We start from the raw sequence: 25,187 nt of genomic DNA on the forward strand, positions 1-25,187 counted from the left end.
ATGCACGAGCAAGTGAATGAATGTCCCAGCTCTGGTTGTCTCTGTTCAAAACCGGATTTGCAGGTGAGAACTTCTTTTGGCCGAGGTTGGGTCAGAAATCACCTCTACTGTAGTCAGCTTTGGCAAGGTGGTACAAGAACAACTATTAATAGCCCACCACTAAAAGGTTAGGCAGTTTCTAGAGAAGGAAAATCATTGTGAGCCTGGAAGGCACCCTAAACCTTGTTACCCCAAAGTGTGAAGCAGCAACATCAACATCACCTGGGAGCTTATTCAAAATGCAGATCTTGGGTCCCACTCCAAATGTAACAAGAATCCACAAAAGTCTTTCAAAATTTGGAAGTCCCCAGGGAATTCCTATACACAGTAAAGACTGAGAGATACTGCTCTAAAAGGTGTTTATCACTACAACTCTCAGATATGCGTAAGAGCTTCCTGACAGTAGTCTCATGCTACACCTGGAACCCAAGTGAGATTCAGCAACTTACCCAAGGTCACAGATCTGGTAATTGGCAAAGCTGGGGTTAAAAGCCAAGGCTTCAGACTCCAAATCCCTCTCCACTCCATGCTCATTCTACTCTGCTGCTCTATCTCCTGGATAAACCTATTTTCTTCCACTAATGAAAAAGATTCCAAAGGGAGAAATAAATAGGAAAAAAAAGAGTTACCTTTAAATAGTGGTTAATGGTTTCAAGAATTGATGAAAAGGAAACAAGAATTTATCACTTGCAGGGCATTTCATACACTGTTTTTCCCCATTACATATTAAAGAACTCTCCAAGTAACAAAATGAACGTTTATATTTCATTTATTCAGCAATTAGGCATCTTAACCTTCTCTTATAAGCATTTACAGCACTTATTCAGAATTATCAAGCATCCTATTTGGGTCAATGGTTTTTCTTTCTCCTTCTCTGATTAAACTAAGAGTTTAAATAGTGCTAATTAAAACTACATGTTATTTTGAGCATCTTGGCCAAGGGTTCTCTGCTCAGGGCTCAGGTATTTGGAGCTTTCTTAGTAGGTCACAAAAGACCCCCGGAGATAGCAAAGCTTACCTCTGCCACTTTTGTTATTTACTGTTTTCAGAGATTGAAGAATGTAGATACCAACCATGTTAATCAGGTCTATTTGGGTTGCAAATCACAGAAATCCATCCCAGTATAGGTAAATCAAAGGCAGAAATGATTGGCTCCTATAACTGGAAGCTCAAAAGTTGGATCTAGCTTCAGGGCCTCAAACATTATCAGAGTTCTGTCTCCCCATCTCTCAGCTCCCCTTGTTACTGTTTGAGTGGTTCTCTTCCTAGGGCAACAAGATGGGATTTATTGGCAACCAAAGCCAACAACTTCCTTATCCTTGGATCCTTGAGAAAGACGATTTCTTCTGTTACATTTAGCAAAAGTCCCAGGGAAGACTGTGATTGGACAGTCATGGGTCATGTGATTATCTCTTAACCAAACACTGGAGATAATATATTCTGATTGACTGAAACTGGATTATCATCTGCCTTGAGATAGTATATTTGTTTCCTATGGCTACTGTAACAAATTACCACGAACTTGGTGACTTAAAACTGTACACATGTATTCTCTTACAGTTCTGGAGGCTGTAAATCTGAAATTAATTTCACTGGGCTAAAGTCAAGGTGTTGGCAGCTCTGACTCCTTCTGGAAGGTCTAGAGGAGAATTTGTTTCCTTGTCTTTTGCAGTTTACAGAGCCATATTCTTTGTATTCCTTGGCTCCTGGCACCTTCCTTCATCTTCAAAGTCAGGAACATAGGGCTTCAAATCTCTCTTTGCTCCCCTTGTTGTCACATGGCCTTCTCTCTCTTCTATAGTTTAGTCTTCCTTTGCCTCGCTCTTATAAAGATACTTATAATTACACTTAGGGTCCACCAAGAAAATCTAGGATAATCTCTCTGTCTCAAAATCCTTAACTCAAGCACACCTGCAAAGTCCCTTTTGCCATGGAAGGTAATATTCACAGGTTCCAGGGATTAGGACTTGGATATGTGTAGGAGCCTTTATTCTGCCTACCACAGATGGGAATCAGTCCCACCCAAGCACTGAACAGAGAAAGATTATTATGGAACGTGTCAGACGTGGCTTTCTAAAGAGAAGGGATTCTTGGCATATAACCAAAGAACATACTACACCAACCAACAAAACCGTGTGCTTTGTGGAAGACTGCTAGCTGTTACCCAAAATATACCTTTTCCTTCTTCTGTAATAATAGGGTTTTGTTAGCACATGATAATCCAGAATAAAGACGACATTTACCAGGCTCCCCTGAAGCTAGATGTGTGCATGTGGCTAGGTTTTTGCCAATACAGTGTGAGTGGAAGTTACGTGTGCAATTTCTACATCACAAGCTTAAAAAAGAAATTGCTTGCCCTCTTTCTTCCCTTCTTGTGGACTGGAACTCAGCTTGGCCTGCAAAGAATATCTTTATTAAATGAGAGCATGTGTTGGGCACCTGCTGTGTTCTAAGCATCATGCCAAGCATGGGACAACACAGTGAGAGGTAAGACAATCCTAAGAATGACGACCACAGCAGTTAGGTTTATCCTTCAGCTGCCCATCCCCCACTGCTGTGCAACAAGCCGGTTACAAAAGACGCTCATCCCCACAATGACTGGGGATTGTCCTCCAGGAGACATCTGCTCCAGACCTGCTTCTTTTGAATTCCTTTCAGGAAATGAAGAACGAACCCCATCGATATTTCCTTCTTGTATATGGGGAGTCCTCTTAGGAGGGGGTGATGTATCTCAGAATAGGCTTTGCAAGGAATTCTGGCGATTGGATTGTGAGAGAAAACCACCGTGTCCTAGTTTGAGCTTCCCCAGAAGCAGACCTTGAGGCAAGGATTCAAGTGCAAGTAGTTTATTTGGAAACTGATCCCAGGAAATACCAGTACGTATTTTTGGGGTGATGAAATGTGGTGATGGTTGCACAGCTCTGGGAATACTAAAAACCACTGATCTGTATACTTTAAATGGGTGAATTGTAGGATTTGTGGATTATAGCTCAATAAAACTGTTACTTAAAAAAGATTACAACTATAATAATGCCAGTTTCATAATTTCAACGTTGTTTGAGTGGGAGAGGACAGGATGGCCTGTTACCCCAGATATGCCCATGAAAGTGTGTCATGGGTGGCAAAATCAATACATGTAAAAGTTTAGGAGCCATTGCCGTAGAAAAATAAACATAATTCTCTTGCTCCACCATCTAGATAGGATGGCTTTTCCACTGGGACGTTCCTGTCCCCTCCTTCCTTATTAGGGCAAGGAGAAAAAAAGCACAAAGCAGGAGGGAAAGTGAGGTTTGAATAATAAGGGGTTTTCATTTAGCTGCACTGAAAACCGAGGGTCGACGTGTATTAATTTTCATGATCAAATTACTTCATTTTGTCTCTCCTCCAACCGTGAGGGTAATTTTATGCCAGGATTATTTTAGTCATTTTAATTATGCATGCATCAATATTTAGCGAGTGTTTACCTAACCCACAGCACACGCAAATGTTTTCCTCCCTCACAGACCATGGCAGTACAATATAATGTAACTAGGTGGTGCACAGTACAGAGATGAAGTTCCTTTTATTTCTCCACCTTTGTTTGTAAGGAACATTCAGGTGGCGTTTCTTGAAAATCAACATATGTACTATTCTGATGCATCCATAAAACCAAAGGCGGTGTTGTGAATGCTATGGGTTCACTACATGATACTAAATGTAATTCTTGCACAGATGTTTCATTAGGGATTCAGTTATGTAAGACAAATTAAAATTTACCATTTGTTTAGATTTTCCTTCTTTGCAAAGAACTTTCCCCTCTCTTGTTGTCAGGCATTGTCACAGACAATATTGCTTATCCTAAACTTTTCCTATAGAATCCCTTCTCCTTTAACTATTTATGTTCTTCTCTGTCTCCTCCCCTCCCCTCCTCCTCCTTCATCCTTTCCTCTCCATTTTCTTTCTTTGGCTCCTTTGTATTTTCTTCCCAGCTCCTAACTGTGTAAAACCTAAGACTGAACCTTGAGCCTTTTATTCTTTTATGTTTACATCCTTCACTTAAAGGAACATTGCATTTCTCTTCGTCTCAACTCTGAACCCCAAGCTGACGAATCCCAAATACATAAGAATTTGGCACTAGGATGTATTTATGGGGATGGTCCATTTATCTTCACCTGATGTCCAGAAGTGGATCGCTTATCTCCAGCAATAGCTGTCATTGGCCGTACCGTTTTTTTCTTTTTTTTTTTTGGCTGCTCCATGCAGCATGCGGGATCTTAGCTCCCCAACCAGGGGTCGAACTCGTGCCCCCTTCAGTGGAAGCACAGAGTCTTAACCACTGGACCACCAGGGAAGTCCTGGGCCGTACCATTTTGATACCTCCCTTCTTTTCCTTCATTCGCATATTAGTTTAATTTTGCCTCGCAAAGTCTCTTGGACTCATTCTGTCTTTCCATTCCTTCTGCTTCCACTGTGTTTTCCCGATGGCTTCCTAACCAGAGGAACACCCCAGAGTGTCAGCAAGTTAATCTTGGTGGTCTGCAAGGTTTGATCATCTCTTAGGCAATCCATCCTGAAGCCAGACCACAGAGCTGCCTTCTCTCTCTACTCTTCCACTCCCAGGATCGAAAGACACCTGGCCCCTGCACCATTCCCCAAAGTCCTTTGGAACGAGATAAAGCTGAGAGAGAGCCTTAGGTAAGAGAGTAGGATGAAATGGGGCGACACAGGGGAGGGTGTTGGGGACCAAAGGCACAACATGGACCACAGGGTGTTGAGAATGTGGAAGGAGAGAGAAAATACCAGGGGAAAAGAAAGGCTTCCTGCGTATTAGTGGGATATCCCTGTGGAAAGGCTGTTATTCTTCCATTCAGAAGAATCTTGTTTAACTAGGTGTCCTCACAATTGGGTAAATCAAAACAGTGTTCATTTCAACACAAATGCAGTCTTGTGAACACAATATTTTTGATAAAATACTTTAACCTTACGATGTGTCTTAAACATATTTACAGCAACTCTGTAATTCAAGATTTACCTCATTCAATGTAGAAAATATTCATCATATAGTTGGCAAAGCCATTCCACATTGTGCAAGCAATTAGGCAGATCAAAGTATTTGAATTCTTTTTGAGTTGTATGCCCCAAATTATATTTAATGATCATGTTAGAAAAAATGACTTCATATTTCAGTTTGAATGAACATAACAACATTCTCATGACAACTGTTTCATTTTTGGCAGATAGATAGATAGATAGATAGATAGATAGATAGACAGACTGTAGCCTTTGTTGTTGCTATGAGTTTCTTACTTAGTTTGAGGGGGAAGGCAGTGGGAGCAGGGTGCCTTGAGCAGAAGACCTTGAAGAAGGAATCAGAGAAGGTGAGAGAATTAAGCAAGTAGACAAGAGTATTCCAGGCAGAGGGAAGAGCTGGAGGGAGACTCCAAGGCAGAGGGCCTGCCCGTGTGCTTGAGGAGCGGCAAGGAGGACCTTGTGACTAGAATGGAATGAATAACAGGATAGAAGTCACAGATCAAGGGCAACAGGGGCCAGATTATCAGCCTTGGAGCCACTCGAGGATTTTGGCTTTTACTCTGGGTGAGATGGGGAGACCTTGCCAGGTTTTTAGCAGATGAGTGATGCGATAGCACTAAGGTTATGAAAGGATTTCTCCAGTGCTTGGTTGAGAATGGACTGGAGGGAGACAAGGGTGGGATCAGAGGGCCCCACTGGGAGGCTGTTGCTGTCATCCAGGCAGGAGGTGATGGTAGCCTGGACCAGGTTAGTAGCAGTGGAGTCGTCAGGTAGTGGATATGTTCTGAAGGTAGAACCAGCAAGATTTCTTGATGGATTAGTTGGGGGTTGAGTCAAAGATCAGAGTCAAGGGGAGTCCAGTGCTTGTATGCTGTGCTACTAGAAGGATGACCTTGCCCTCCCTGAGATGGGGAAGGATGCGGGTGAAGCAAGATTGGAACATGTAAATTGGGGCATTAGAGTGAGATGTGAGCTGAGAAATCTGCAGGATAGAAGGAGAAGTTAAAGTCCATGGGATAATAAGGGAAGGAAGAAGAGGAGGGGGTTAAAAAGACAGTGAGAGAAGCACAAAGAAGCATCTATGAGGTCGGTGACACTCCACAGTGCTGATGGTGGGAGGACACGTAGGCCCTTGTTAAAGCTCCCGGTACTATTACATGCACTTCGGTGATTGTGTTAGTTTCCTAGGATTACCATAACAAATTACCACAAACTTGGTGGCTTAACCAACGGAAATTTGTTCTGACAGTTCAGAAGACTAGAAGTCCAAAGTCAAGGTGTCGGCAGGGCCATCCTCCTTCTGAAGGCTCTAAGATACTTCCTTGTCTCTCCCAGCTTCTGGTGGCTCCAGGTGTTCCTTGGTTGTGGCACCATAATTCCAACTTCTCCCTCCATCTTCACGGGGTCTTCACCCCATCTCCCTCTGTTCATGGGAATTAGGGTCCGTCCTAATCCAAAATGATCTTATCTAGAGAGCCTTATGTTAATTACATCTGCAAAGGTCCCTTCTCCCCCAGATAGTGTCACCTTCACAGGTTCATGGATTTAGGACCTGCACATATCCTAGTGGGGCCATTGTATGCAACTACAGTGATGCTCCTGCATCCCCTCCATCCCTCCCACCTGAACTTCCAAACCTCTAAAAGTAGGAGGAACTTCAATAAAGTTGACTTTACTGCTTTACGTTTTGTTTTACAAATGAAAAAGAGAGGTTGGGTTTCACACTGAGCTCAGAATGGTAGTGAGAAGCAGTGACTTACAAGAAGCAGAAGGAGCTGTGAGAAGGTAGATCCCTAGCATCTTGAAGAAATCTTAGTAAGGCTTTGACATCCCCAGGCTGTGGGATTGGGAATTTGAGCCAGTCTTACCTGGATCCCAGAGTTTAGGAAGTTCCTACTGATATCTGGGTTATGAGGACATAAAATATGATCATATTATATCTTCTACTTTATAATCTGCTCTCCTTGCTCAAAAAATATTGCAAAAGTTTTCTCAAGTCATTATTCTCCAACAACATGATTTTTAATGGCTGCATAGCAGTCCATCATATGAAAGTACTGTAATTTATACAACAAATCCTTTATGGTAAGCCATTTAGGATGTTTCTGTGTTTAACATATGAAAAATAACACTGAAATGAACAACTTTCTCTATAAATCATTGTGCACATCTTTGATTATTTTCAAATGGTCTCTTTTTAAATAACCACGAACAATTCTGTGATAGCAATTTCTGCTCATTGTTTTCTTTATGAACTAAAACTTTTCCTTCAGGCAAAAAAAAAAAAAAAATGGAAAAGAAGTTCCTGGAACATCTGGCTTACGGTATAATTTACTTTTGGTATTCAGCTGCGCTCCCAAATTTTGAAATGCCTTCTTTCTAATAGATTCATCCTAGATTTAATCTCCCTTCTGGAGATACAGATGCCAGCACGTTTCTTTCTGTGGACCTTCAGCCTGGGAGCCACGGCCGCAGGAGAGAAGCCACGTCAAACTGTGCATTGGTTGCCTGCAGCTCCTATTTCTCAATTTGTAAATCCCAAGAAGGGACGGAAACTGACAGAATTATACTGCTGGAGTTTTTGTTGAGGCTGAAAAGATTCCTGTGATAATGACTGCCATGGAAAACGCTGATATGCCAGGCCGTTTACATAGATTATCTTTATAACCAATACGAGGTACAAATTATTATCCCACCATTGGTGAACAGCCGCAGCTCAGAGAAGAGAGGGCAGTTCATACAGTCAAGTAAGTAGCAGAGGTGGATTTCTACCCAAGATTTATCTTACTCGGATCCACCGTGTTGTATGCTAGAGGGACTCCCACGTTTTTGAATTTTGAACACTGGTAAGATTTCAGATCAAAATCTGGGAGACACGCAGTTTCGCCAACTTTTAATTTTGCCAAGTAAGGGCATCAAAACAGAAACAACAACCAAACTGTGATATCCTATCACCACCATTTCATACACGAAAAGATAGTTTAATGCCAAAAAGAGAGGAAGGCTATACTCTCCAAAGATAATCCTTTAAATTAAATGAATTCTATCATATGCAGACTCAATACACTGTCCGTACTGATGACCTTCATGTCGCCATGGATCAGTGAAAGGCGAGTGCTATCTCTAGACCCCATTCAAGAACTGCTTTCAGAGGTCCTGTTGTCATCACTGCCTCAATGGAATGGTTTCTCTGCCTTGGCTGACCAACATGGAAGGGGACGCATGGCCTCCCTTCTGCTGCAGGAAGGAGCTGGCAAAACATTCAGCCTAGTGAGAGTGGGGCATTCATGTCATCACCATCCCCCACTTTCAGGGGAGAATTCTTACACTCCAGTCCTTTCCAAGAGTGAGGAAAGGAAGTGGAGACCGGAGTGTAGACTAATTTCAAGACATTTAAGAGAGAGAATAAGAAGAGAGAGAGAGGGCTTGCCTGGTGGCGCAGTGGTTGAGAGTCTGCCTGCCGATGCAGGGGACGCAGGTTTGTGCCCCGGTCGGGGAAGATCCCACATGCCGCAGAACGACTGGGCCCGTGAGCCATGGCCGCTGAGCCTGCGCGTCCGGAGCCTGTGCTCCGCAACAGAAGAGGCCACAACAGCGAGAGGCCCGCGTACTGCAAAAAAAAAAAAAAGAAGAGAGAGAGAAATATTTGGATACATGGGCAGAAATATTTGGGGGCTGATTCCTTAATGTATTCATAAGAAGTAGAGCTATGTGGATGGAGAACCCCTGTCAGTCTCCAAGTGGATAAATCAAAACAGAACTCATGGATCTTTAAAGCTGTCCCTTTACTAATATGGTTGTTCTGATATACAATGTACGGGAGGGAAGGATGATGGATCACGAGCCCAGCTTTCCACTCCTTTGCTCACACTGGGTCCCTCGAGGACTACGAGGGTTCTTGGCACTGAATGGACACTAGGTAAGTAATTGATGAACCATGAAATAAGCAAAAACCAGTTATTACGTCAATCTCTTACTGTTTAATTTTAGTAGCTCACTCCATCCCATCCACCCTCATTGCTTCATTATTGGATTTATGGTCATAAGTGGCTAATAAGGGCAAAGTTGGCTTGTGGATGGTCTTCACGGTTGGAAATGTTAGCAAAAAGGTCACGAAAATTAAGGTCAGGATGGTCTCCTGACTCAGGAGTAAGGTCGGTGTCCCTGAAGTCAGCCGTTATTGAATGAGCACCTTGAACCTGACATCGTACCAACCGCTTAACTGGCCGTGAGCTCACATGATCCTGCTAAGAACACAGTGAGGGAAATACTATTAACATTATCTCCAGTTTACAGACTGCAGAGACCACGGAGATGCTTAGTGGCTGGGCTAGAGAGCTGTAATGGAACAAGGATGGAAGCCACATCAGCCTTGCACACACACAGCGCAGGCACACGTACATACACTCACACACAGACACACCCACACACATACACACTCCCACAAATACCCACACACCCACACAAATGTGAACATACACATACTCGCACACCTACACATATATGCACACACATACCCGCAGACACCCACACACATACACACTCATATATATTCACTACACACATATAGTCATATAGACACATGCACACACACGCACACGCGCGCACGCACGCACACACACACACACACACACACACAGCAAGAGCCCTGGTTATATACCAAATTCTGATGCTCATTGTTCGTATGACTCTAGTTGAATGTTATCCCCTCTCTGTTCCTCAGGTTCCTCACTGCAAGTTTAGATTAAATCAGAGATCATCTGGTCATGTGTCCAGGAGCTCTTGGGTCCTGTGGCGGTGCCTTGGGGCTGCCTCAGGGGTGAGAGAAAAGCCCGGCAGGACAGCTGCCCGTACCTCACCTCGGCTTCAACCAGGACAGCTAAACGTTCCTTTGTTTCACCCGTTGCTATTCCACTTAATTATTTCATTAGCACAAAAGTACTGGAAGCAAGCAGGGTAGAGTCCCGGGGAGAGGATCAGCCTGAGAAAATGCTCCGGGCCAGGCAGGGCCAAGGGGTTTCACTGAGCAGCGATGGTAAGCAAGTGATGCTCGGGTAGTCCTCGAGCAGCCCCCTAGTGGCCATCTCCCACCCTGCAGCTTCCAGGGAAAGTCTGTCATACAGGAGAGCCTTGTCCTGCTGACGCCGCAGGAGATTGTGTGAAAGGGTATTGAACAGAAGTGCAGCCTGTCTCAACTCACCCTCATGCTGAGGACAAACACGGTGATGATCATTCTGCCGTGTGAAGAGAAGGCTCTGGGCTCAGAGTCCCACGCAGCCGCCTGAAGGGAATCACTGGGGTCCGAGGGAACTGAATTGCTGGTAGGAGCCAGACCCGGACCTGGACCTGCTGGTGGCAGGAAATGCTTTATGAGAAATGTAACTCCCCCCAAATCCTCAGGGATAATGTCGAGTTCTGTATGAGGCATTAGGACTCCAGCCTTATGAGAGAGAAGGAAGGTCCCAGAAAGCCAAAGACTTCGGAATATTCAGGTTTTATATCTATGTGTACCTAAAGCCCAAATTACCATCAGGTTGGCAGAGGAATGTTTAAATCTTTTTTTTAAATCGAGATTACAAACCTACTTGGCAGGAGGAGGACTACCTTGTAATCCGTGCTTAGACATACTTATTGAACTTAAAGGGTGTGTGTATGTGATCCTGTGCGTGCGTTTGTACTTGGCTTTTCCATTTTGGTGCTTGTTGTTTATTACCCCTTGCTGTGGTCAGTGCTAAGAGTCAAGAAGGGGAGGGGCCCCCAAACAAGAGCAGAGATAAAAGTATTGGGATTTCACATGCTGCTTCCTATCCACAGAATCCATAACTTGTTCCCTACGTCTCTTGAGCATGAAATTCTGTCGTCTTAAGAACAAGACCTTTTCCATTCTTACACCTCACATTTTGGTTCCCAAGTGGCAATCCATTGCCTGCTGCCAGTTTGGTGACAAAGTTTTTCTTTTCTGGGGTGATACCTGAAAAAGGAGGACAACATAGAAAGTTTCTTATAAAGTTAAAATTAATCAGTATGAGACCACATTTTATTCTGAGACTGTGTCCATCTTTTCAGTTTTAAAATATCTTTTCTTGTGTAGACTGTCGGTAGTTGATTTCTTAATGCATTTTCATTTGGCAAAGCTAAATATTTGTGACTCCATGTGCATCTGTCTCATTTTGAAAATAGTTTACTGGTCTGTGAAGCGAAAAATTTGGGAATTTTTTTTATTAAGTTGCAGTCCAATTATTTAGTTACAGTCCCAGGAAAATTATCAGCCAGAATCACAGCAAAGGTTTTCTAAGAAAATTACACAGGAAGAGTTTAGCAGCCTACAAACTAAAAATATAAAATGTTACTACACTTAAAGATAGGATACCTTCCTCTGTGAAGCTGAGATCCAGATTTGGATTTTACCTACAAACAACCTTGATGCAATGGGCATAGTCATGGATTAAAATTTTTTCTTCCAGTTTTATTGAGATATAATTGACATACAGCACTATATAAGTTTAAGGTACACAGCATAATGATTTGACTTACAGAAAGAGAAAGACAAATACCATATGATATCACTTCTATGTGGAATCTAAAATATGACACAAATGAACCTATCTATGAAACAGAAACAGACTCATGGACATAGAGAACAGACTTGTGGTGAGGGGGCTGGGGGAGGGATGGAGTAGGAGGTTGGGGTGAGCAGATGTGAGCTTTTATATACAGAATGGATAAACAACAAGGTCCTACTGTACAGCACAGATAACTATATTCAATATCCTATGATAAACCATACTGGAAAAGAACATAAAAAAAGAGTATACATATATATATAACTGAATCACTTTGCTGTACAGCAGAATTTAACACATTGTAGATCAACTATACTTCAATAAAAAATAATAAATTGACTTACATACCTCATAAAATGATTAGCACAATAAGTTTAGTGAACATCCGTCATCTTGTATAGATCAAAATTAAGGAAACAGAAAAGAATTTTTTGTGTGTGATGAGAACTCTTAGGGCTTAGTCTCTTAACAATCTTCACAGATAACATACACAACAGTGTTCATTATATTTACTATGTTGTACTAGTACTTATTTACCTTGTAACTGGAAGTTTTTACCTTTTGACTGCCTTCATCTAATTTGCCCTCCCCTCCACAACCCACCTCTGGAAACCACAAATCTGATCTCTTTTTCTATGAGTTTTTTTGTTTTTGAAGTATAATTGGCCCATAACACTATGTTCGTTCCTGTTATACATAATGATTTGGTCTATCCATGTTCTTTTTTTTATAAATTTATTTATTTATTTATTTATTGGCTGCATTGGGTCTTCGTTGCTGCAAGTGGGCTTCCTCTAGTTGCGGCGAGCGAGGTCTACTCTTTGTTGCGGTGCATAGGCTTCTCATTGCAGTGGCTTCTTTTGTTGCGGAGATGGGCTCTAGGTGTGCAGACTTCAGTAGTTGTGGCACACGGGCTCAGTAGTTGTGGCTCACAGGCTCTAGAGCGCAGGCTCAGTAGTGTGGCACACGGGCTTAGTTGCTCTGCAGCATGTGGGATCTTCCCAGACCAGGGCTCGAACCCGTGTCCCCTGCACTGGTAGGCGGATTCTTAACCACTGCGCCATCAGGGAAGTCCCATGACAACGTTCTTCTTGACCAAGAAGGTGTTATAATTTATTTTCATTTGTTGGAATATATATATAATATAATGTGTAAAATTATATATTATCTCAAATACATAAAACTATATATTATATAATACTTGTTATATTTATATATAATAGATCACTATGTATGCATATATACGTACCATACATGTATATGTATATATAAATAAAATTCTGTACTATCTTCATAATTCCCTATAAATTTATTAAGATAAAAAGCTTACTTAGATATATTTATATCTATTGCTACATTTATGATTTATTATAATATAAATAAATAACATTTATTATAATATATTGCATATAATATGTACCATTATATTTATTATAAAATTAATAGTTTTAGGGGCTTCCCTGGTGGCGCAGTGGTTGAGAGTCCGCCTGCCGATGCAGGGGACACGGGTTCGTGCCCCGGTCTGGGAAAATCCCACATGCCGCGGAGCGGCTGGGCCCGTGAGCCATGGCCGCTAAACCTGCGCATCCGGAGCCTGTGCTCTGCAATGGGAGAGGCCACAGCGGTGAAAGGCCCGCGTACCAAAAAAAAAAAAAAAAAAAAAAAAAAAAAAAAAATTAATAGTTTTATATTTATATATTACTATATATTTAAGTAAACTTTTTATTTTAGAATAGTTTTAGATTTATAGAAACATTGTGAAGGTAGTATGGAGTTCTGTATACTCACACCCACTTTCCCCTACTGTCAACATCTTCTATTACTGTGGGGCATCTGTCCCAACTAATGAGCCAGTAGTAATACATTATTATTAACTAAAGCCCATACTTTTTACCTGATGTCCTTGTTGTGTTTCTGTTCCAGGATCCCATCTAAGACGCCACATTACATTTACTCATCATGTGTCCTTAGGCTCCTCTAAGCTGTGACCATTTCTCAGAAGTTCCTTGTTTTTGATGACCTTGACAGCTTTGAAGAGTGCTGGTCAGGTGTTTTGTAGAATGTCCTGCAATGATAATGGTGCCACTTTCATCGCCTGACTTATCACTGGTCATGTTGACCTTGATCACCTGGCTGAGATGGAGTTTGTCAAGTTTCTCCATGTCAGGTTCCTCTCTTTCTCAGTTTCCAGGCTGTGTGTTTTGGAAGGAAGTCAGTATGTGCAGCCCACACTCAAGTGTGAGGTCTGTTTCACCTCCTTGAGTGGGTATATCTACATAAATTATTTGGGAATTTTCTGCATGGGAGATTTGTCTTTTCTCCATTTATTTACTTTTTCAATCATTTATCTATATCAGTATGGACTAATGGATATTTACTTACATTTATATTTTGGATAGTTTCTCCACATTATATTTTACAACAAAGTAATTTTAATGACAAGAAAACTACAAAGATTGGAATTTTACTTGATAGCAAACACAATGGAAGTAAATCATAGGGCACTACTGTCAAAAAAGCAAACGAGTCTTTGGACATATAAGTAAAGATATAACTTCAGGGATAGGGGAGGTGATAATCTTGCTCTATTCTGTGCTGCTTGCTGAAAGTATTGTACAGTTGTATTCGTCTCTTCTGGACTTAACCTTTCGGAGGAGAAGTAAACACTTGGATTCCATTCTAAGAAAGGCCACACTGCTAAGGATCCTTGAAACCCTATACAATAAATTGAGATCTGACCTATTTGGAATGAATGATTTAGACATCTTCACCATAGTTCAGTGACAGAAAAAAGACACGATCCAACACCACCATCTGGTTGTCTTTTCCGCCTGCCAATGTGAAACAGAGAATAGATACGTAGTTGCACAATTACTGCTCAACACTTAAAATGTTAGTTATCATCCAAACGCTTGAAAATCATAACAAAACTTGTGCTACCAGCAAGACCACCTTGATGTCCGTGAGACGATCTGTTATGACGTGTACCACCACATCTATATCTTGACGTTTGGGTCATGGTGACGTCAACACATGGTCATTCTCTGCTTGGTGAATCACATTGTCACCATGCTACATTCATCATAACAACATATTCTCCAATTATTGCAACAGCATGATTTTTTAAATGTTTGAACTCTTCAAAATGTGGCTGCTTCAGGCACTAAGCACCAGATAAAACATTTTCTACCATATATAAGGGGCAATTGAGAGAACTGAGCACCATCCCCCTGGAGAGGGTAAGACACGATAGTAGTCTCCAAATATCTGAACGAAACAGGGACTGAATTGGCCTGTGTGACTCCAAGTGGAAAAGGAAGGACAAGTGACATGATCAAGCTCAGTCTAGAGGAGATCTTTTTTTTTTTTAACATCTTTATTGGGGAATAATTGCTTTACAATGGTGTGTTAGTTTCTGCTTTATAACAAAGTGAATCAGCTATACATATACATATATCTCCATATCTCCTGCCTCATGCATCTCCCTACCACCATCCCTATCCCACCCCTCTAGATGGTCACAAAGCACCAAGCTGATCACCCTGTGCTATGCGGTTGCTTCCCACTAGCTATCTATTTTACATTTGGTAGTGTATATAAGTCCACATCACTCTCTCACTTCGTCCCAGGTTACCCTTCCCCCTCACCCTGTCCTCAAGTTCATTCTTTACATCTGCATCTTTATTCCTGTTCTGCCCCTAGGTTCCTCAGAACCTTTTTTTTTTTTTTTTAAGATTCCATATATATGTGTTAGCATACGGTATTCATTTTTCTCTTTCTGACTTACTTCACTCCGTATGACAGTCTCTAGGTCCCTACACCTCACTACAAATAACTCAATTTCATCTCTTTTGGTGGCTGAGTAATATTCCATTGGATATATGTGCCACAGCTTCTTTATCCATTCATCTGTCGATGGACACTTAGGTTGCTTCCATGTCCTGGCTATTGTAAACAGAGCTGCAATGAACACTGCTGTATATGACTCCTTTTGAATTATGGTTTTCTCAGGGTATATGCCCAGTAGTGGGATTGCTGGGTCATATGATAGTTCTATTTTTAGTTTTTTAAGGAACCTCCATACTGTTCTCCATAGTGGCTGTAACAATTTACATTCCCACCAACAGTGCAAGAGGGTTCCCTTTTCTCCACACCCTCTCTAGCATTTATTGTTTGTAGATTTTTTGATGATGGCCATTCTGACTGGTGTGAGGTGATACCTCATTGTAGTTTTGATTTGCATTTCTCTAATGATTAGTGATGTTGAGCATCCTTTCGTGTATTTGTTGGCAATCTGTATATCCTCTTTGGAGAAATGTCTACTTAGGTCTTCTGCCCATTTTTGGACTGGGTTGTTTGTTTTTTGGATATTGAGCTGCATAAGCTGCTTGTAAATTTTGGAGATTAATCCTTTGTCAGTTGTTTCATTTGCAAATATTTTCTCCCATTCTGAGGGTTGGCTTTTCGTCTTGGTTATGGTTTCCTTTGCTGTGCAAAAGCTTTTAAGTTTCATTAGGTCACATTTGCTTACTTTTGTTTTTATTTCCATTTCTCTAGGAGGTGGGTCAAAAAGGATCTTACTGTGATTTATGTCATAGAGTGTTCTGCCTATGTTTTCCTCTTAAGAGTTTTATAGTGTCTGGCCTTATATTTAGGTCTTTAATCCATTTTGAGTTTATTTTTGTGTATGGTGTTAAGGAGTGTTCTAATTTCATTCTTTTATATGTAGCTGTCCAGTTTTCCCAGCACCACTTATTGAAGAGGCTGTCTTTTCTCCATTGTCTATTCTTGCCTCGTTTATCAAAAATAAGGTGACCATATGTGCGTGGGTTTATCTCCGGGCTTTCTATCCTGTTCCATTGATCTATATTTCTGTTTTTGTACCAGTACCATACCGTCTGGATTACTGTAGCTCTGTAGTATAGCCTGAAGTCAGGGAGCCTGATTCCTCCAGCTCCATTTTTCTTTCTCAAGATTGCTTGGCTATTCGGGGTCTTTTGTGTTTCCATACAAAATTTGAAATTTTTTGTTCTAGTTCTGTGAAAAATGCCACTGGTAGTTTGATAGGGATTGCATTGAATTTATAGATTGCTTTGGGTAGTACAGTCATTTTCACAATATTGATTCTTCCAATCCAAGAACATGGTATATGTCTCCATCTGTTGGTATCATCTTTAATTTCTTTCATCAGTGTCTTATAGTTTTCTGCATACAGGTCTTTTGTCTCCTTAGGTAGGTTTATTCCTAGGTATTTTATTCTTTGTGTTGCAGTGGTAAATGGGAGTGTTTCCTTAATTTCTCTTTCAGACTTTTCATCATTAGTGTATAGGAATGCAAGAGATTTCTGTGCATTAATTTTGTACCCTGCAACTTTACCAAATTCATTGATTAGCTCTAGTAGTTTTCTGGTGGCATCTTTAGGATTCTCTATGTATAGTATCATGTCATCTGCAAACAGTGACAGCTTTACTTCTTTTCCGATTTGGATTCATTTCTTTTTCTTCCCTGATTGCTGTGGGTAAAATTTCCAAAGCTATGTTGAATAATAGTGGTGAGAGTGGACAACCTTGTCTTGTTTCTGATCTTAGAGGAAATGGTTTCAGTTTTTCACCACTGAGAACAATGTTGGCTGTGGGTTTGTCATATATGGCCTGTATTATGTTGAGGTAAGATCCCTCTCTGCCCACTTTCTGGAGGGTTTTTATTATAAATGGGTGTTGAATTTTGTCAAAAGCTTTTTCTGCATCTATTGAGATGATCATATGGTTTTTCTCCTTCAATTCGTTAATATGGTGTATCACATTGATTGATTTGTATATTTGAAGAATCCTTGCATTCCTGGGATAAACCCCACTTGATCATGGTGGATGATCCTTTTAATGTGCTGTTGGATTTTGTTTGCTAGTATTTTGTTGAGGATTTTTGCATCTATGCTCATCAGTGACATTGGCCTGTAGTTTTCTTTCTTTGTGACATCTTTGTCTGGTTTTGGTATCAGGGTGATGGTGGCCTCGTAGAATGAGTTTGGGAGTGTTCCTCCCTCTGCTATATTTTGGAAGAGTTTGAGAAGTATAGGTGTTAGCTCTTCTGTAAATGTTTGATAGAATTCGCCTGTGAAGCCATCTGGTCCTGGGCTTTTGTTTGTTGGAAGATTTTTAATCACGGTCTCAATGTCAGTGCTTTTGATTGGTCTGTTTATATTTTCTATTTCTTCCTGGTTCAGTCTCGGAAGGTTGTGCTTTTCTAAGAATTTGTCCATTTCTTCCAGGTTGTCCATTTTATTGGTATATAGTTACCTGTAGTAATCTCTCATGATCCTTCGTATTTCTGTAGTGTCAGTTGTGACTTCTCAAGAGGAGATCTTTCTAATACTCCAAGCTGTCCTGAACTGGAAAGTCACCTTTAAAGGCTTTGCAGTGCCTGTAATGAGAGGCGTACTGGCAGTAGACAAAATGACCACTTGGTGGGGATGTTACAGAGAGAATCCCTGTTTTAGATGGGACGTCACTTCAAATTCCCGTTTCAACTCAAGAGCCATAGATTCTAAGAAAGTATACATTCCAGGATTCTCAGCATTCCCCCCGCCCTCCCCCCCCCACCCCCGCCTCCCCAGGTTGAGAAATCCTCCATTTTGGGTAAGATACGTTGTCTTCAGAAGGCGCCTTCAAAAAGGCACCTCCACTGGCAGAAGGAAGCAACACATTGACTCACTGGCATCATTAATAAGAATGAGTTTATCCAATTGGCTCCTTCCCCCTGTAAAGCTAAGTGCAAGTTTGCCAGAAATGGAACATTGGCCAAGCAAGGATGATCTCAAGGAAAGCTCTAAGACAGAATGATGGGGATGAAAAGGAGACCCAATTCAACTCAATCAGATGGAAGTTAAGTCAGAAAAAGAAAGACAAATATCATATGATATCACTTATATGTGGAATCTAAAATATGACACAAATGAACATATCTATGAAACTGACTTACGGACATAGAGAACAAACTTGTGGTTGACAAGGGGGAGAGGGTTAGGGGAGGGATGGAATGGGAAGCTAGGGTTAGCAGATGTAAGCTATTATATATAGAATGGATAAACAATAGGTCCTACTGTAGAGCACAGAGTACTGTATTCAGTAACCTATGATAAACCATAATGGAAAATATTTTAAAAAGAATGTATCTATATGTATGTATAACTAAAACACTTTGCCGAATAGCAGAAATTAACACAGCATTGTAAATCAACTATATTCAATGAAAAGATAAAAATAAAAAAATAAAGCTCATGTTCTTAATATAGCATACCATCTTCCCCGTCAGAAGGCAAGGATAATCCTTACCTAGACTTCTACATCACGGCAGGGTTTGCCTTCTCCTTGGGAGCCCCAGGACTGAGCAGCTGGGAAGCCACATAGGCTGCCACCAGGAGATTTGCTTCATCCTTGGTGGGCGTGCACCATCAGGAAACCCACATGGGTGTTTGGCCCTGGCCCCAGCCCCATCATGGGAGCCACTGACAAAGTGCTGAGGCACCCAGCAAAGAGCCATAACTATCCCGCATCCAGTTAAGTCATGGGTGTGGGTCTGGACCCACTACTGTCACTTAAGTAACTTATCCTCTTCCAGCCTCAGTTTTCCTCTCTGTAAAATGTGCATAATAACATCCACCTTGAAATATTTTGTGATTCAAATGAGGCTAAAGTGAAGAAGGGCTAGTACGTAATGTACAAACTGTCTTTTGCTTTTTTCCTAAGGCAGGCCGTAGAGTGGTTACAGCATAAAGCTCTGAAACAAGGCTGATTGTTTCCACTTCTGTGTGATCTTGGGCAAGTCTCTTAACCTCTCTGTGCCTCAGGGTGCTCACCCATAAAATTACTACAGTAATAGAACTTACTTCATAGAGACATAGTGTTCAAAGAGACTGAGCATATTGACTGTTCAGTGCCAGTGCCTGGAGCAGAGCTTGGCAGAGAATAGGGTCTCAGCTGAACATGGCCTCTGGGGCAAATAAGTACCAATAGGTATTGACCATTATTTATATTGCTATTATTGTGTTATCTTTCCCTGGCTTATCTTTCCTCTGGCGAGACCAAAGCACTTCTCATCTGCCAAGAATCTCTTCCTCTACTTCTGTATTCTCTTTCCATCTAACCCTTCAGTCTGACTCTAGTGGGGGATGGCAGGAGTCCTGCTGATGTGAGCAAAATCAGTGATGCACACACATACACACACACACACACACACCCTTGAGTCGGGAAAAGGGCTGCACAGATGGACACACCACAGGCTCCTAAAGCAGAAGAGACTTCCTGCGAGCTAGAGGTTTTGTTATTCACTGTTCGGACAGATTGAATTCTGTCAATTATTACCCAACTAGTTATCTCTCCAGAGGTCATTAAAAAAAAATGTGTGTGTTTGTTGTGGGTGAGTATGCATCTGTGTTGTGTGTGAAGTGGGCGTGCGGGGAACAGTCAAATAGGAAGTGCTCTAGTATTTACATTAAACTGCAGACTGGTTTAGATTACCCACCAGGAAATATGTGGCTGTATGAGTATGCTTAATTCATGCTCATTCAAGGTGTTCCGGGGCTGTTTTCTCCCCCTCCCTTCTTGCCTCTCCGTTCAAATAACCCAGGCTGCCTGCAGCCTGTCTTTGCCCATTTGACTCAACTGGCCCTGAGCACGGAAAGGAGAAGAGAGTCTCTGAGAATGGGCACTTTCTTCTCTGAGCCAGGATGGCTTTGCCTGACTGTCACCGCAGTGCTGGGAGGAACAATTTTTTGCAAACTCAAGAAGAACCAAGGGCAGGTGGGGAGAAAGGTGGTCTGCCTGGCGGGCCTCTGGGGAGGGGCTTGCCTGCTCAGCCTGTCCCTCTTCTGGGGCTTGATCCTCTTCTCCCTGTCATGTTTCCTCGTATATACTTACTTTTCTGGCCAAGAGTTGTTACCTGCAGATCAAAAGGCGGTGCTGATCACAGGTAAGCGGGCGGCACTGCGATTCCCCCTCAGGGCGGGAACTGACACTTGCTTTGCCTTAGGGGGACTCTTTCAGATTAGTTTTAAAAAGAAAATACTTGGCGTGGAGTAAATGAAAGCACATCCATCCCCAGTGTCTTTCACTACACTGTTTTGGTTTGCTTTCTTTAGGAGATGCACTTGAGGGGCTGATGGTAAGAGGGACTGGGAAAGGGACGTGCACCTAAGCCACGAGTTTGTTAATTTCCCAGCATATGTAAGAGTAAGCAAACGCCGTTTGTTTGTTTCATTGTAGCCAGGATTGTCGCCTCGGTTTTTTGAAGCTTAAACCAAATTTCGTTCTGAGATGAATGTTCAGCTGCGTTCTAGACTTGGCCTCTTATTCCCTAGGTGCGCAAAAAAGGTGTCAAGTTTAGGTTATCCTTGTACTTTGCTTCATTTTTTTAAAGATCGAAGAGACTTAACTGGGCTGGAAATTTTGCGGTTTTCCCCGACTGCTGTCAAGAACCTTGTGTCTCATCTGAACCTTTGTCTTCAGATCTGTCATTGGACCACTAATATTTACTAATTGGATCAAGCTGGCAGCGTGTCCAGGAGGCGGCTGCTTGTTGGCTGAGCTGCCAGCTTTTTCCTTCTTTTGTGTTTCTTTTTCCCCTGCCAGTGTGAGGCCAGATTAAATTCCTGGGTGTTGTAAAACTGGTTTGTTTGGTTGTGAAGTTTGATTTTGGATAGGGCTTTAATTAGGATCACCACGGTGTTATCCTAACCTAGAAAGCCCAGCCAAGGTGAGGATACCAGCTGCAGAATCACTTGCCGGGAGGACATCACCCCACCCCACCCCCCACCCCCACCCCCCACCCCCAGGCTGTGACCTGCGGGAGTGAAGGCAAACGGAGTGTGAACAGAAGCAAATCAGGCAGTTGCCCAGTTCAATGAGAAATGGACTAGAAAGTGACTTGTCTATCTTGCCTTTGACTTTAACTCAATAGTGAAATTCTCTCTTAAAATGAGACACAAGTTGGCCCTTGCTGGAGTTGTGAAGCGCTGTAGAAATAAAGCTTCTGCGATGAAAAAAAAAATAACCAAAACCGTTCAAAGGTAGAAAATTCAGCTGATCCGTGGGATGCTGATCTCTGTGAATGTCTGGTATCACCTGGAATCATGCACCCAGAAGACTGGCTGTGTTTTCCACTCTTCCACTTGAATTCTCTGGGGCTAGCTGGGTGAAAAGCTATAATAGCAGTATAAATTTTTCTGTCCTGTGTGTAGTAGCAAGTACCCATGGTCTTCAGGGTAATTCTAGGTCAAATTTATTTTTTGTACTTTTCCACTTGTACGAAAGAAGACAGAACAATTAAGCATGTTAAAAAAAATAATAGCGATGCTGTGGTTGACACTAATGGAACATGATCTCCTGGAGGTCCAAATATTCCTGGGAAATCAATTTCAGGGAGCAGGGCTTCTAAGGCGCATAGATAAGAATACTAAAGCTTAGGATAAACAGAGGCAAACTTCAAGGTAACCGAGAAAATAGGAATTATCTCTGGCTTGTTTGTCTTGTCAATGTTCTTTATCCTCTGCTTTTGAAGATGTAGGCATGCAGAAACGCACCAAATACACACCCAATTCAGTTAGTTCACATCAGCCATTGAAATGTCCTGGCTTGTGTTCAGTGTCATGGAAAATGACTGATTCAATTAGGCAATTTGAGCCCAATGACTAATCCCTCAATGAAATGCTTAACAATTAGAAAGCTTAGAATTAAGAAAGGAAAGATGTACATTAAGGCTAACTGAGATGTGCCTCTCAGGTTCTTTGTCATTTTCATGAAGAATGTCATAGATTCCACATAATTCTAGAGACGCTTTCAAGACCTTTGTACTAAGTAGGGAAATTTTAAATGACTTCACTTAGTTAGACCAAAACTCATTAAAAAATAAGTCATCGTGACTTGGAATAACCTTTGTTTCAGGTTGGCTTATGTTACAAATTGGTACACATTTTAGTGTCGGGGAATACAGAGAGAAATGTCTCAGTATACATCAAAACCATAAATATTATTCCTTTATCTGATAATTCAAGATTTGGACATTTCTCTTAAAGAAATAATCTGAAATGTAAAAAAAGGGTAGATGCAAACCAAAATGGCACATTCACAAAGTTGTTCAACACAACCTTATTTAAAATTGTGAAATATCAAAAGCAATCAAAATGGTGACAACATTGTAAAATTAGAAAGAAAACAATAAATGTCATTAAAAATGAAAAAAAAAAACAAACCCGAAATGGTGACAAATTACGGTATATCCTCTGGATGTGACAATAGGCAACAATTAAAAATGACAACCACGGGACTGCGTTATAACATGGAAACTGAACTAAGAGAAAACACTCCGGGGATCTAGGTGTTTGGATAAGACTGCCTCTATGTCACATGAAGAGGAAAAAGCACTGGAAGGAAACAGTCTGTGAATGGTTGGATCAGAGTACCTGGATTTGTTTTTCCCTTAGAATTACTCTAATATAGTTATATTACTTATATAACAAAAATATTTAACAAAGAGATTATGTTAAGAGGGTGAAGTCCATCTTAGTGCCTAGTTAATTACGGACCCAGGTGTAAGACAATGACAAGAACAATTTCAAAAAAATCTTTTTCTTTGAGTCCCCTACTTCACTTTGCTAAGATAAAGGTCTTTTGTCTCCGAGACATATACTTAGAGCAAGAAGAAGAAATAAGCAAGCACTGGGCATTTGAACACACATTTGTCCTCAAGGCCCCTGAAGCCATAGCAGCCATTCAATTTTTTAAATAACTCTAAGATTAGTGAAGAGCAGGTCCACAAGATTGCAATAGCGTCTCAAGCACAATGCAGTGAAAAGAATGTTGAAGTCTGACAGGCTTGGCTTTGAATCTTGCATTTGCTTTGCCTTAGGGTAGGTTCTCCAGGGGCGGGGCTTGAGATGAAGATTTGTGTGAAAGGGATTTATTAGGAAGTTCTCCAAGGAACAGAGGTCCCAGAGTAAGGAAGATGGACAGGGAAGGGGAGGAGGCCAAGCCCGGGTTCAGCATCAAGAGAAGCCTGCTGAGGGTCCCATGTTGGCTTAATCCCCCGGGGCAGATCTGGAGGCACTGGTGGGTCACAGGTGAGAGCCATCCCCATTGTGGGCCAGGGAGCTGTACTCCTTATACCCTCACACCTCAAGCATTAGTTAAGGGCTGTCACCCTCATCCTCTTTGGTGGTAGGAGGGGAGGCTTAAACTCCAAGCACTTCTGGCTCTCCATGCTCACTGGCTAAAAGGACCCCAGCATCCTGGGCAGCCCTCGGACAAAGTCGCAGGTGGCTGGGAGTGAAGGTGGTAAGGATTAGAGCACCAAAAAATGGTCAAGGGATCTGGGGCAGCATGACATCTGCTACATACCTCTTACTAGAAGTGTGATCCCTGAAAATATCCAGTTTTAGGCTTTTGAACTTCTGTTTTCTCCTCTGTAAACTGGATACACACACACACACACACACACACACACACACACACACTGTCTCATAGATGGAGTTAGTAGATGAGAGAGGGAGAGGAAGGGAGGAAGATAGGAGATTCTGTGTATTGACCAGGTGGGGTTGGGGTTAGGGAGAATAAGAAGAGAACAAAATGAAAAAGGAACAGCTGACAAAGAAATGGAAAGAAGAAACATCCATTTATTCATTCAACTATTGATTGAGTCCTTGGTATGTGCCATGTATTGTCCAGAAGCAGTGGAGGAAGAAAGTTAAAGACCATGCAGTTGTTATGTTGTTAGGTGATGGGATCTGAGTTCCCAGTTGTCCTTAACCTTGGACCCACATCCCCTGGGGGTTCCTTCCTCTTCTTCCAAGGTTGTGCATTGTCATTCTCAGCCTACCCTTTGAATTTCTAGAAGTTACACAAGTAACTTTGATTTTCCACCCTCAGGGCTTTCATCCTGGTCCCTCCAGTGTTTCTTGCCCATCTCGAAAGTTAACTACTGATTTGGCATCTGCTGTGTGCAAGGCAGACACCTGGAGGCTTTCCTAGTCTACTGGGACAGATACGGCGGCAGCTCACTATAGCCATGAGGTGGGGTACAGACGGTGCCTTCAGGAGGGTTCCCAGAGTGCCATGGGTCCCAGTGTTGGGTGCAGGAGGGGCCTCATTAGGAACTGAAAAGTAGCTTTCTACAGAGAAAATGAGGGCTTCCAGGCTAACTGGTTAATCAGGTATGACACACATCCAGCCCTCATTAAAATTTGTTGAGTTGGAGAATTTTAATTGGAATTTTCAAAATTGGGTACAATGGAAGAGAGATCAGGGAGGGGAAGAAAGATATGTTTGATGTGGAAGTCTTTATCTTATGCTCCAAACAAAGTGCCTAGGTCGATGGTGACCCCCTTCTAGGACTTATTAGGTAGTCTAATTAAGGTTCTAAAATGGAATACTGTTGGCATCAGCTTGGGATTTGGGCTCCTTTGACTTTAGTGGTAGACTGTTGTAATGGATAAACATTGACAGTGGACCAGGGACTAAAGCAAATAACATCTCTGCACTCAGAGCTTTACACACCTTTTATATTCGATTCCCATAACCCTAATAA

At 41.8% G+C, this 25,187-nt stretch overlaps 1 protein-coding gene across 1 annotated transcript in view; it reads left to right on the forward strand.

Annotated features, from left to right (window-relative positions):
- Positions 1-20,109: 20,109 nt before the first annotated feature.
- Positions 20,110-25,187, forward strand: part of HSD17B2 (hydroxysteroid 17-beta dehydrogenase 2) — a 62,448-nt gene continuing 57,370 nt past the window's right edge. The window contains exon 1 of the mRNA XM_032613630.1: positions 20,110-20,579. Coding sequence (XP_032469521.1) covers positions 20,168-20,579 — 412 coding nt within the window. The 5' untranslated portion in view covers positions 20,110-20,167. The remainder of the gene's footprint in view (positions 20,580-25,187) is intronic.

This window comes from Phocoena sinus, chromosome 19 (genome assembly GCF_008692025.1).
Source record: "Phocoena sinus isolate mPhoSin1 chromosome 19, mPhoSin1.pri, whole genome shotgun sequence".
NCBI lineage: Eukaryota > Metazoa > Chordata > Mammalia > Artiodactyla > Phocoenidae > Phocoena > Phocoena sinus.